Raw genomic sequence first — 13,608 nt, 5'->3', positions numbered from 1 at the left:
AATTCATGGGTCTGTGCTATTTAGCGCGGCACTTGTATATCTGCCTTTTTTTAAATCATGAGCATTTTTGCAAAGGTTTGAATATATATATATATATTAAAAAAGCGAACATGTATAACTCAAGTCTTTGCTTCTGGGGGATTCTACAAATGTCTTCTAAATCCTGTTTTTTTTATGCTTATGTAACTTATGTTGCTATATCAGTGGTTCTCAAACTTTGTTCATGTCAAAGACCTCCAAAATGATATCTACCCCCCCCCCCCCCCCCCCCCCCCCAATCAAAATATTGTTCCAGGGATCCCCCTGACACAAAGATTTCAGTAAAAAAAAAGCAGATCTACAAGCTCATACTCATATAGTGCATGAGCTTGTATATCTGCTATTTTTGAATAGCCAAAGACATCTAAGAATGACACCGATGCGTTCCCGGTCTTAATGGGTTAAAGCAGAACAGACACTGCACAGATAATGGAAACTGTGGATCTGACAAACACTGTTAAACAAAAAGTTCCCCAGGAACCAACTAGACACAGGTGGAACTCAAAGGTCAATCAACACGGAGTGGCTGAACTAACAAAACATGTAAATAATCCACTCTGCCATCCACATCCACTTGAGTTGGAATGATTTTTAAAACTATGTCTTCATAGTTATCGTTATAGTGCTTGGTGTGTAATGCACTTGGGTATGAAGTGTAAACACAGTTTGTCTTAGTACTAGGCCTAACCTACTTAAAAGGGGTCTCAGTCACATGATGTTATTTACTTTGAGCTTGTAACTTGATTTTTCTTTTTTCTATTCACATGTAGTCTAAAATAAACTAAATCAAGACATTTATCCAAAAGTACAGAGTACAGATTTGGATGGCCTTACGCATGAAACAGAGAAGCCTACTAAGTAATACACATTTCCTTTTACTCTGCATTCTGCAGATATCTGGTATGAAAATCGTTTTTCTGAGAATAACTGCACTTGTGATCCATTTTCTGTTAAATGCATTTCATTTGATCAGGCCTTAGTATAAGAAACCAATCATGTGTGTAGTGCACAGACATGTCATACAGTGTTTTCCTCTACAAATAACCGTGTGCTTTCTCTACACAATAAGCCATTTTCCCTCTAGCCATGTTAACATGTCACAACAGGGTCAATCTGGGAACCCATAGCCAAATAAAAAGGAAAAACAGAGCCCTCTGCTGTTTTTTAGAGCAGAATCTGTTCTTGAGAGATTACAACAGGGTCAATACTTGTGTAATTGATTTAGTGTGTATTTAATTCCAGTGAGCCAGTACAATAACCGTAGGGAGCGATGCGAGACGGAGGGGGTAAACTAGGTTAGTAAACACCGCAATGGTACAAAGAAAATATACAATATAAATAAAATAGAATTTTACAACTACAAGCTCACAGCGTCGCAATGCAACGCGTTGTGAGCGTGTAGCTCTGCTATGTCCACTATTATTGATACTTTTTGAATACTTTTTGAATACTGCAGCACTTCAACTCAAGTACTGGAGTTTAGTACTTTGTCCACCACTGCTTATTGGCACATACATTACAAATACTTTCCCCGAAAGGGCTTGATGATGTTGATGCTGTTACTTAATGTAGTTATAACTGTTGGTGTACCAAAACCCTCCTTCCAGTGTCACTGTGGGGCCTTTTTGCCCTTCATCCATTTATCCCAGCCTTTCTAGATTATGGCTTATACTGTAGATGTGCCAGCCTTGATTAACTACTTTGTATTGTTGTATTTGACCTAGTGTCATTTGTCTCCTAATTTAATAGTTGATTTTCCTTGTGTTTATTGTCTATTGTTGTGATTTTATAATCTATATATACAATTTGAATCCTGCGCCATGTCGGTTGTCCGTATGCGACGCCAGTGTGACGGTGTGACGTAATCTGACATCACGATGACAACGCCAGTGTGACGTAATCTCACGACAGCATGACATCACATGACATCACATCCTACCTATAAATTCTAGGATGCCGTCAGATCGCACCAGTTCGACGGCTTCCATAGTGATAAATAGTAATAATCTATACAAGGAACTCTCTCCACCACAAGAACTCTCTCCACCACAATGACGACAACTTCACCAAAGCCACAACGGCTGGAGATACAACGCCAGACATGGCGCACTGCAAAGTGAACGACGCGTCACGCGGCCCGAACTTCTAGTATCTATACAATTTGAATCCTGCGCCATGTCGGTTGTCCGTATGCGACGCCAGTGTGACGGTGTGACGTAATCTGACATCACGATGACAACGCCAGTGTGACGTAATCTCACGACAGCATGACATCACATGACATCCTACCTATAAATTCTAGGTAGGATGCCGTCAGATCGCACCAGTTCGACGGCTTCCATAGTGGGTTTTGGTCATTGGAGAGGTGATGCACGTCACCTCTTTCTGAAGTGGGTACTTTCAAAGCCTGCCGTGGATTTAGGAGAGCACAAAACTCTCTCTCACACTGTGAGGTGCCTGTAAGGTGGCACTGCAAAGTGAACGACGCGTCACGCTAGACGTTCGTACAATACATTTTCATCAACGTAGGATGACATCATTGACAATTATAGCCTAGTGGTTTTCTTCTTCAAAAAGGCATCCTTGACAATAGTTCTAGAAGCTCACAAGTTCACAACAAATCTTATCTTAAGGGGATCTATCTTCATTTTAGGGTCCGCCCTTGATATAAAAATGTTTGAGAACCACTGTCCTATAGCCGGGGGAGGTCACAGATGGGGCTAGTCTAATGGGGTTTAGCCCCCATGCAGGACCAGGAGAGCCTGGGCCCAAAAAGCCTTTTACACGAGTGGTCCTCAAAGTGAAGGCCCCCTGGAAGCCCATTGATTGATAGATAGGAACCAAATGGACCCACAGGTTTGTAACTCAGAGTGTACAAATGAGTGAAAACATGTGTCCACTCTCAGAGTTAAATTAACACTGAGAATTGTGCAGTGCAGACAGATTGGGGTCCCAGAGATAAAGATGATATCAAATGGGGGTCAGAGGGCTAATGCATGTCAAACTGGGGGTCCTTGAAATTAAAAAGTGATGTGTCATGTGAGTAAAGTTGACTGTTTAAGTGAAAGATTCAGAATTTGCTTATATTGTCTTGCACAGCTCGCATGTAAAAACATAACCTTTGTCTGTAGAGCCAAAGTCATGTATTTACACATATGGCCATGGGACCCGTGCGTAATTATTGGGAGGTTTGTCCAAAAAAAGGGCGGACTTGACTCACTCACTAGTCAGTCACTAGTAAATATGAATACAGTTTATAACCACCAACAAGCTACTGTAAAATATAGTTCATGTTAAAGTAGGTTTTTTCCTTATCAACCAGATATATAGATATCGATACATGGCAGTACATCACATCGATATTTATATAAGTATTAGAACATTTTCATAAAAGGCGATAAAGAAAAACCAGACTCAGGACACTTGCAGCCATGGATGTAACGAAAGTATATTATTCAGACAGAGAGAGAATGGAAGGTTACAGTATCACAGGGGTTAACGCATCATCGGTCGTCGTCTCTCTCTGCCATTAAACAGAGAAAGCACTGGTCTTTAACAGCGTCCGTTAACATAAACATATGACATCATTGAAGATACATCAAGCGTCCAGCCGTCAGAGGAGTAGTCCTGCTATTGGTGGATAGGATGAGTACGTCATCGTCAGATGAGGATGATGATGGTAGATGATGATGATGGTGTGACAGTTTATCTTTGAACAAACAGCGTCCACATGTCTCGAACAACACGTTAGCCTCGGCTCTGACCTGTCTGGTCAGAGGTAACTTCGTGACACTGCGAGAAGGGTTATGCATTTGGAGCAGAACACCGAGATATGGTGTTCTTAAAACAATAGATAACCACAGAAAGGCCTGTAACTAATTTGACCTTGCATAGACAGAGACAGGAGAAATAGGGAGAATAGAGTACATGACAGAATTTAGGCCAAAATGACAGCATTATATTAATTTGACATTTAAAGCAGGTTTAAGACATTAGACAAATTATGATTAATCAAAATATTTCTATCAAGCCTACCTTTTCATCATGATTTGGATAGGGTCAAAGGGCAAGCTGATTGTACCTTGTGACATTATTCAAACCAAACCAGACACAGACAGGCTTACAATGACTAAGTAAGGACACAGAGATTTCAAATGACCTAAAGGGCAAATGGATTGGAAGTACAAATATATTTTAAGGACTGTATAATTTAAATCGAATTGTAGATTAATAAACCTTACATTGTGACAAAGTGGCTTAATGCCTTTAAAAAAATAAATGGTTAGTTATGTATTTAATATATAGATATATATTATAAAAAAAATGTAAGGGGTTGTATAAGTTATCAACAGATATTACTTTGAAAGGACTGTATATAATGGTTATTCATCCAAGTAGGAAGTAAAACAGGGTTATATTTCATGAGATTTCGAGACACATACGACAAAGCTTTTCCCGGGTATTCTTTTGTTTAGTGGAGTCGTGTCTAGCTCTCCACCTGCAGCGTTCAGCAACAGCTGATTAACAATTCACATCTCCACTAACAAATAATTTTATTATAATTCAAAAATCTCAGCTAATGTACCGTTCCAAAACAAATCTTCTTAATACGTTTGGATTTAATCAATTTTTTTAGCACCTGTTATTGACCCATAGCCCGTTTTGGTTGATAGAGTGAGGGGAAATTGACCAGGCTGACAAGTTTTTGAAATTGGACTTTGACAAGACACCTACGTAACTGATCAAAGACGATTCTGGACAATTCAGATAAGAGAATTACCCCTCCTCGTGTTGAGCTGGTCCAGATACTTTAACAAGTTTTTAAGTATTTAAAATGAAACGGTACACTTCTGACCTGTATTTTTACTTTTTGGTAGTAGGGCTGTGTCTAGCCTTCCACCTGCGGCCTTTAGCAACAGTTGATTAACCATTCACATCCCCACTAACAAATAACTTTACTTTATTTAGGGAAAAACTCAGTGGAATGGCCCCAAAACCCAGGAAATACTTCCCGAATGTAATACCTCCTGATTGCATGTATATGGGGTTTATTTTGGTAGGAGGAATCATGTTAATGGATTAAGTAAGTACAACCTGAGTAAATACAAACTGTTTGTGTAATTTTCAAATGTTTTCAATCTAAGTATATTCAGCAAATCAAATCAATTATTCATCTACAAATCTCTCCCCTTGTCACATTCAATGGGGAATGGATGTGACATGGAAAAGAAACAAAATCAGATTTAAACACAATGGGAACATGAAAATGTAAAAGAAAATATGGAAATATTTATTTGAGGTTCTATTCTGAAGGGTACATTCATTTCCACCGAGCTTAGGACAACTGTGAAAATGAATGACTCTTCACTGATTTATTCTTTTATCCTTCATCTAAACTAAAAACAAACAAATGCATTCCAGGATTCGTATCAATATGTAAATCAGTTGTGGGGTTTTACCCCACTTACCTCCGAGGTCTATTTACAGCAATACGAATTGGCCTGGAACGTGAGGCATACTGTGTTTTGTTCTGAAAATAGACAAACAAAAAAAATGACAGTACAAAAGGAAAACAAATAAAGAAATACATATATTCATATATCTATATACATATATATAATAATTTTAAACCTTCCAATACCCTCAGATACCTATAACCATACATGGCGTTACATCGTATGGATACAGAATATATGAAAGAATTATGATTAAAATGTTTAAAATTAAAATATAACAATGACAAAATTAAAATAAACATATTCGTTGCGAAGAGTTAGAGTTAGATAAAGTACATCAAAATAAATTGAAAAGAAAACACAGACTTTGGAAAAAAATAAAATAGCAGATCTACAAGTTTAGTCAAAAATGATCAAGTGTCTTTAAAACTTTAAAATAATTCTTCTTATTCATCATTAAAATGTTTCCAAAGAATAGTATAAAGAATATTATAATATTGTAATGTATTTAATCTAATATTCACTGATAAGTATTGAATTCAATGGAATGTGTAGAAGTGACGTGGTAAAGTGACGTGACAGGGAAGCTGATACTTCCTGTTGAATGAATTCTGGGTAATTGAGTCAAATGGAGTGTAAGAGAGACCATTAAAGAAAACCAAAAAAATTAGAACTTATTATTTAAGGAATATGTCTATATAGACATATCCATACATGTGGCGAGGGATGGAACTAGAACGGTCAAAATATGGTTACAGAGGTCTGAGTTTAAGATATACAATGAAACCACAGAAAATAATCAGCATTCATGGGTTGAGTTTATTAGTCGACTTAGTCTGTCTAGCAGACGAATGAGCTCTTGTGATTGCTTAAATCAACCATTTTTATCGATTAATGGTCTACCACACGTACAATAATTTATGAAAAACATATCCCCGAAAATCAATAATTTGTGAATGCAAGTCGACCAATATTCATAATCCTACAGAGTAAAATAGATATATTAGTTCTCGTGACAAACATTAACACAAAATTAATTTACGCGAATGACGAGGGGTCGCACACTTATCTACTTGATCCACCCTCCCCTGGTGTGAGACCAGCATAATGATTTATACATGTACCTAAAACGTTCTCATCGAACACCCAAAGTTTGGATCGGGGGTTATTCTAGATGATATGATCAGAGGTACACCATAAATCCATATACATATATACATACTCATACAGGGCGGAACCTAGCACAAGTATCTATATATAAATAAAGAACTGGAAATATTCAGAAATGAGAATATCCAGCTGCTTAGTCAAACACCAGTGTAAAAAATATGGAGGATGTCCAGTACAGATCGCGTGCGGTTAATATAACCTTCTTACGTCATTATCCTACACTTTTTCATAGCACAAGAGGGCTGCTCTCACAAAAAATTACCCTGAGCATGTCAGTCAACAACTTGTCAACACATTAACAGCACAAAAGCAACTACGAGCAGCCTAAATGTTTACCGCGGAGAGGAAGGAAGAGAAAAAGAGAGAGAGAGAGATGGAGAGATGGAGAGAGAGAGAGATAGATATATAGTGAAATATTGTATTTTTAAGAACGTTTAGTCTAGAATGTCTTTATGGCAGTGGATACGGGCGCTCTAACAGACTATAGTTAAAGTTTGACACGCTCAAAGCCCTGAAAAGATTCCCCGTTCAAAAAGTTTTGAAGAACGAAAATAAATGATGAGTTATATAAGTGACCGTCTAGACCATATTATACAAAATATATATATTCAAGAATGTTTTTCATGAATTTAAGGGGGTTATAAAACATTTTAGTTTAAATCAAAATTAACAAAATGAAATTAAATCAAAATTAAGGAGTAGTCTGTTCATAAAGTCTTGTTTGTGTAACATAAATGAAACAATATTACAATTAAAAGAAAAAGATTTAACTCTTGAAACGTAATGTCTATGATTATCACAATCCCTCTGTTGACCCGACATAAAAGTCAGGAAAATGAGCGATTTGACCATAAATGGTATCTTGCAGTTATACCCATATATACACACATACATACATATGCCTGTCGATATACATATACCCACAGATACAAAGAACTACTGGTATTTATATCCATACATACGCATCCTGCAGGCATCAAGGTAGACCCATGCCGGGGTACACATACCAGTGGCGTACCCACCATAGAGGCAGGGCAGGCGGCCGCCTGCCCAACTAAAATCTAGCCTCCCCTAGAAAATAAAGTAAAAGACTGAAAAACAGGCAGTGAAAAAAATACAAAGACAATAGTGGCCGTCGGACCTCCTCGTCCATTGGCGCGGCAGAGCGACGTCGCCTATAGTGATGCAAATGTTTTCCTTTATCTTCATGGGGTGCCAGGAGTGCCAGGTGTGGGGGTCTGGGCCATCACCTGTACTCACCTGGCATAAAAGGGGCTCTGAGAGCAGCTTGAGCCATTAAACTAGGCTACAACATGAAGAGACCACCGCTGAATAATTGATTGATTGATTGATTATAGGCCTGCATTTTGTTTTTATTAACGTTTTTCAGTTTTGTAGTCAGTGTAGTGTTGTTGTTAACTTGTTTCCCCCGAGATTTCCCCCCCGACATTTTCCCCGAGTACCCCCCCCCCCCCTTCGGAGGTGGGGGGGGGGGGGGGGGGGGGGGGGGTAGAGAAAAAAAATCTCGCCTGCCCTAAATGTAATTTCTGGGAACGCCACTGACACATACTGTACGTATGTATATATATACAAAAAAAACACAGATCTACGATCTATAAAAAATATCTGTATTTAGAAAAAGGTTCACCAAAAGACTCCTTGTAAGCATTAATCTGATATAAAGGTTAGCGTTGTATTTTTTAGCATGAATCAGTTTCGAGGGAGCGGGTTCTACCAGCTATGCTAGATGACCCCGGAAACAGGAGCTACCGGGGTTTCCCATAAATCGCCCCGGAAGTATAAGCCCGCAATGATTTATGGGAAATGAAGTCATCTAAAAGCTACATAGAGAAGTCAGCGACAATTATTCTGAAGTTGAATTGACAAGGAGGAAACTTATTATTTAAAACGTATTATTAAGGCCAAATATTTTTACTGGTTCAATTAATTAGAACAGAAGGTTCAAAGAAAGGAATATAAAATGTATTATTAAGGCATTAAAACATTATTGTTAAAGCTCAATATATATTAAATGGATTAGATGATTTTAATCTACAGTGGTCAAAATAAAACCAATACGAAATCCACCGAAACAGAACGTAGTAACAACAAGCAGTAACCAGTATATAACAAAAGGACTGACTTGTGAATTATACATGTAGGTAAGAAATCGCTGAAAGGACCTTAATAAATGACCACTAGATAAGAGAATTTATGAGACATTAGGAATGTCTTCCCAGGAATATAGGTGATAAAACATTTTTACTTGACTGACTCCCTGGCGGAGCTGTGTTAAACAGTAATTTAAAAACAGGCTTATAATTGATGAGACAAATCGTTCGGTAAAGACAATAAAATAAAATAGATAAACAGGTATACTCATCAGATCAAGGTTTACATGGAGAAGTTACGTGGAGATCCCAATCACTGGACCATGGTAAAAATAAAAATAAAAAGATATACTCATCAAATCGATGGTTCAGGGATCCTGACCCCGATGGCTGGACCATCTGGAATTTGAGACATGTCGAGAGTCAAGGGGCAAGTCCAAAGGTCCAGCGATCGCGTCCAGGTCCAAAACAAAATAAAATAAAATAAAAATGTGATACTGTTCAAAGATAACCTTCATCTGAATAGAAGTGATAAATCGTTACACCCAGGGCTGGTTCGTTTGATACGTATTAAAACATGGTCTGCCAGGGGAAGAGAGTCTGACCGTACAGTTCCGGTCAATAGCTCAGTTCCCCCCGTCCACCCTGTTTTAAACATATCCGGCTCGAAGGACCAATTGTTAAAGTAGGTTTTTTCCTTATCAACCAGATATATAGATATCGATACATGGCAGTACATCACATCGATATTTATATAAGTATTAGAACATTTTCATAAAAGGCGATAAAGAAAAACCAGACTCAGGACACTTGCAGCCATGGATGTAACGAAAGTATATTATTCAGACAGAGAGAGAATGGAAGGTTACAGTATCACAGGGGTTAACGCATCATCGGTCGTCGTCTCTCTCTGCCATTAAACAGAGAAAGCACTGGTCTTTAACAGCGTCCGTTAACATAAACATATGACATCATTGAAGATACATCAAGCGTCCAGCCGTCAGAGGAGTAGTCCTGCTATTGGTGGATAGGATGAGTACGTCATCGTCAGATGAGGATGATGATGGTAGATGATGAAGATGATGATGATGGTGTGACAGTTTATCTTTGAACAAACAGCGTCCACATGTCTCGAACAACACGTTAGCCTCGGCTCTGACCTGTCTGGTCAGAGGTAACTTCGTGACACTGCGAGAAGGGTTATGCATTTGGAGCAGAACACCGAGATATGGTGTTCTTAAAACAATAGATAACCACAGAAAGGCCTGTAACTAATTTGACCTTGCATAGACAGAGACAGGAGAAATAGGGAGAATAGAGTACATGACAGAATTTAGGCCAAAATGACAGCATTATATTAATTTGACATTTAAAGCAGGTTTAAGACATTAGACAAATTATGATTAATCAAAATATTTCTATCAGTTCAACTAACTGCTCCCTAACACTGGTCACAGATGGGGCTATAGTCTGGGGTTGGGAGGATCCCACTGAACTAGTCTCAAACTATCCCTTTCTGCCTAGTGGCCATTCATCTCGTATGCTTGTGGCGCGAGGTTTACCCTTTTGTCGAAAAACGAAACCTACCCGTTTTATATTATATGAACCTTGTTGTACAGAGAGACTTTCACTTCCCTCTCCAGTCCGTCTATGTCGCAGTTGGTGACTGATACGGACTGTCTGCGTACCGAGGCGACGAATCTTTCTCCTTACAAGTTACAACAAGGACGAAGGAAACGTGACATCACATTACATCATGGTAGGATACAGACAGTTATCGATATTTCGGTTAACTATACTGAAACTTTTTATGTTTTTTTATTGGTCACAAGCCGTAGTAGGCTGTAAGCGATGGTAACAGGAAGAGTGGGCACCTCGATGTAAAATTGTTCAAAATATTTGTCTGTCAGTCTATCTCTCTATGGTCTCTCCTGGTCTGTTGTTATTCATAATTAACTATAATGTGTAGCCCCTACGGAACCTCTCCCTCCGCTGTATGGCTCCGAGATGAGGTTCCTCGTTTATCTCTGCCGTTTTAGCAGTCATTGTCGCACATTTTCCACTTTACATGTTTCTTACCCCTTTCTGCACATCGTATCCAAAAAGTAACGGTTTTCTGCCACTCTCTCAGATGTTTTAAGTTCTAGCGCACAATAAAAGCTATCCAAAGAGTTGAAAAAGTATTTAATTCGCCTCTGTCCTTAGCCGGTTACATGTTTTTAAGACGTTGCGCCCGTAGAGATAACATTACTGATTCCCCTACTGGTCAAATGTTGAATTACATCTTCTAATGCAAAATATTATTGAACCGGCTGAGGACAGAGGCGAATTAAATACTTTTTTTCAACTCGTTGGATAGCTTTTATGGTGCGCTAGAACTTAAAACATCTGAGAGAGTGGCAGAAAAGCTTTACTTTTTGGATACGATGTGCAGAAAGGTGTAAGAAACATGTAAAGTGGAAAATGTGCGACAATGTCCTGCTAAAACGGCACCGAGAAACAAGGAACCTCATCTCGGAGCTATACAGCGGAGGGAGAGGTTCCGTCGGAGCTAACTATAATGATGCATTCCAACACACATTTCGTTTGATAAAATAAAACGCCCATCTGACATCCTCTCTCCTCCTCTCTCTCTTTCCTATTTACTTACATTAAATGTAACATTCTCTTTCATTAGATTAATCTTCATGATCAATCAATCAATCAATCTGTGGTGAAGTTGTAGCCAAGCAGCAGTGGAAGTAACATAATGGGTAAGTAGGCTACATTGAAAGAAGTTAAAGATGTATTATTTATGATGACCCCTTGTAATGTGGACGATATAGGGCATCGCAGTTGCGGCCACTTCCGGGTTCCACTGCAAAATACTCAATGCATTTTTCCTATTGACATTTCCAAAAATATTTATATCAATTAATTTAAGCCTAGAATCAAGCCATCCAGGATCCTGGTAACAAAAAAAAGGCTGGGTTACCGAGGCTAGGGTCCTGGTGAATCATGACCATTAAACCTTTTTTTCTGTGATTTTTTTAATTTCATATTAAATACCCTTTGTTTTGCCGTTTTCAAAAAAGTTTTTTCACAGAATCAAACGTGGTATGGTCATGATTCACCAAGACCCTGGATAGCTTGATTCTAGGCTTAGATTAATTGATATAAATATTTTTGGAAATGTCAATGGGAAAAATGCATTGAGTATTTTACAGTGGAAGTGGGAGGGAACTGCGATGCCCTATGGAGGAATAACAAAACGGCCGCGCCCCGTCGACCTCAGAACGATCGTCCCAAAGTATGTCTGTGTCTGTCTGTCTGTCTGGCCACTTAGGTACCGTTGCCCCCGCAAATCCAGCGACCTCGGAACGGTCCGATCGTTCCATGTATTTCTACACAGAGGGGAATTATTATTGCAACATATTAATAATATTTATTTATTCTATTAAATATACACATTTCCATTTAGCACTCACATTACTGTCTTGTCTCAATAAAATGTTGCTTTTAACAAGCAAAATAAGCAAATTAAGTATTAACAACAAGGGTGATTTTGCAGGGCCTGGCACACTGATTTGCGTATTGCTGGTCACCTGCAGCCTAACCTCTTTCCCTGCAGCCTGGCTGCTGGCATCGTTCACATTCCAGAGCAGTAGTGAACCTAGCATAGGCCTACTCGACAGACAGACAGACAGACAGACAGACAGACAGACAGACAGTCAGTCAGTCAGTCAGTCAACTGTTTGGCTGAACATCCAATAGGCCTACTACTACATGTAATGGTTTAAGGGGAGCTGCCCCATGTGCTTCTGATCAGCTCCTACACTGGAATGACAGCATCATTAATTTGACCCACTTTTACGCAGTGCATGGGCCTGTGTAATTAATTATTTGGAATGCATTTTATTTGCCTAACAGACAAAGAGGAGAAAAATACCTTATGTACTAACTTCAGAAAGTTGAGGACAAACCGCAAGGATTTTAATCCCCAAAACAATGCGCTTTCACAAATTTTCACAGTGAAATTACTCGGTACAATATAGGGTGATTAACAAGTGAACTAACAACAAAGGTGAAGGCATCAGCCGATCTGCGATAACATTAAAGTACAGAGGTTAATAATTTCCTGGAGCAGATACACAGGTATGGTAAACGAAACCAGTCAGACAGCATTCCACAGAGGTCCCTGGCACAAAATAGGCCAAATCAGCTGGCATCTGAACATTCCAGGTAGAATGCATTCCAATGGTCCCATTTGCTTGGTTGTGTTAAATTCCTCTCTATTGGCATTGTTCAGGGGTAAGAAAACAAACACATTTTAGATTAAAATGTTGTGTGTACAACCTTGGACCCTATGTGGGCGAGCATTCCGCACTGGTGGGGCGAGTGTTCTGTGTGAGCATTCCGCACCAGCGGGGCGAGTGGACCGTTGTTGTGGGGGCGAGGATTCTGCTGCTCGAGCGGGGCGACTGGACCGACGCTGACGATCTGCTCAGAAAATGGGGGCGTGCATGTTTTGGGTCGAGTCTTCCGGTTGGGGTCATCAACATGTCCGTACACAGACAAACGTGTCCGTGGCAAGACTTGTCTATGTCTGTGGTCCATTTTATTTTATTCGTTTTGAAAATAAAATAAAACATAGTCTATATATTGTTTTCATGACAATGTAAAAACATACTAAATATTCACAATCTAATCTTTGAATTCAAAATAGTTTGAATAATTTTGGTGACTCATAAAGTGTCGGACATGACATGCTCATTAATATGTTGCAGGATATGTGTGGTATTGTACATGGTACTGTACATGATTGCATCAGGTGAGGACAAGACAGCTAGAAG

At 39.0% G+C, this 13,608-nt stretch overlaps 1 protein-coding gene across 3 annotated transcripts in view; it reads left to right on the top strand.

The window, feature by feature from the left end:
• The window catches only part of samd9l (sterile alpha motif domain containing 9 like), a 40,783-nt gene that overhangs the window by 16,347 nt on the left and 10,828 nt on the right, over positions 1-13,608 (top strand). Inside the window, exon 1 of one of the 3 annotated variants that reach the window (XM_084071143.1) lies at positions 1,292-1,334. The exons of the other annotated variants lie outside the window; for them this stretch is intronic. Within the exon in view, the coding sequence (XP_083927269.1) occupies positions 1,310-1,334 (25 nt within the window). The 5' untranslated portion in view covers positions 1,292-1,309. Of the gene's footprint in view, positions 1-1,291; positions 1,335-13,608 lie in introns of those variants that run through there. 3 annotated transcript variants of the gene reach the window in all.

The sequence above is a fragment of the Gymnoscopelus microlampas genome (assembly GCF_963454915.1).
Source record: "Gymnoscopelus microlampas genome assembly, chromosome: 11".
NCBI classification, from domain to species: Eukaryota; Metazoa; Chordata; class Actinopteri; order Myctophiformes; family Myctophidae; genus Gymnoscopelus; species Gymnoscopelus microlampas.
This window is presented reverse-complemented; position numbering and strand designations above follow the sequence as displayed.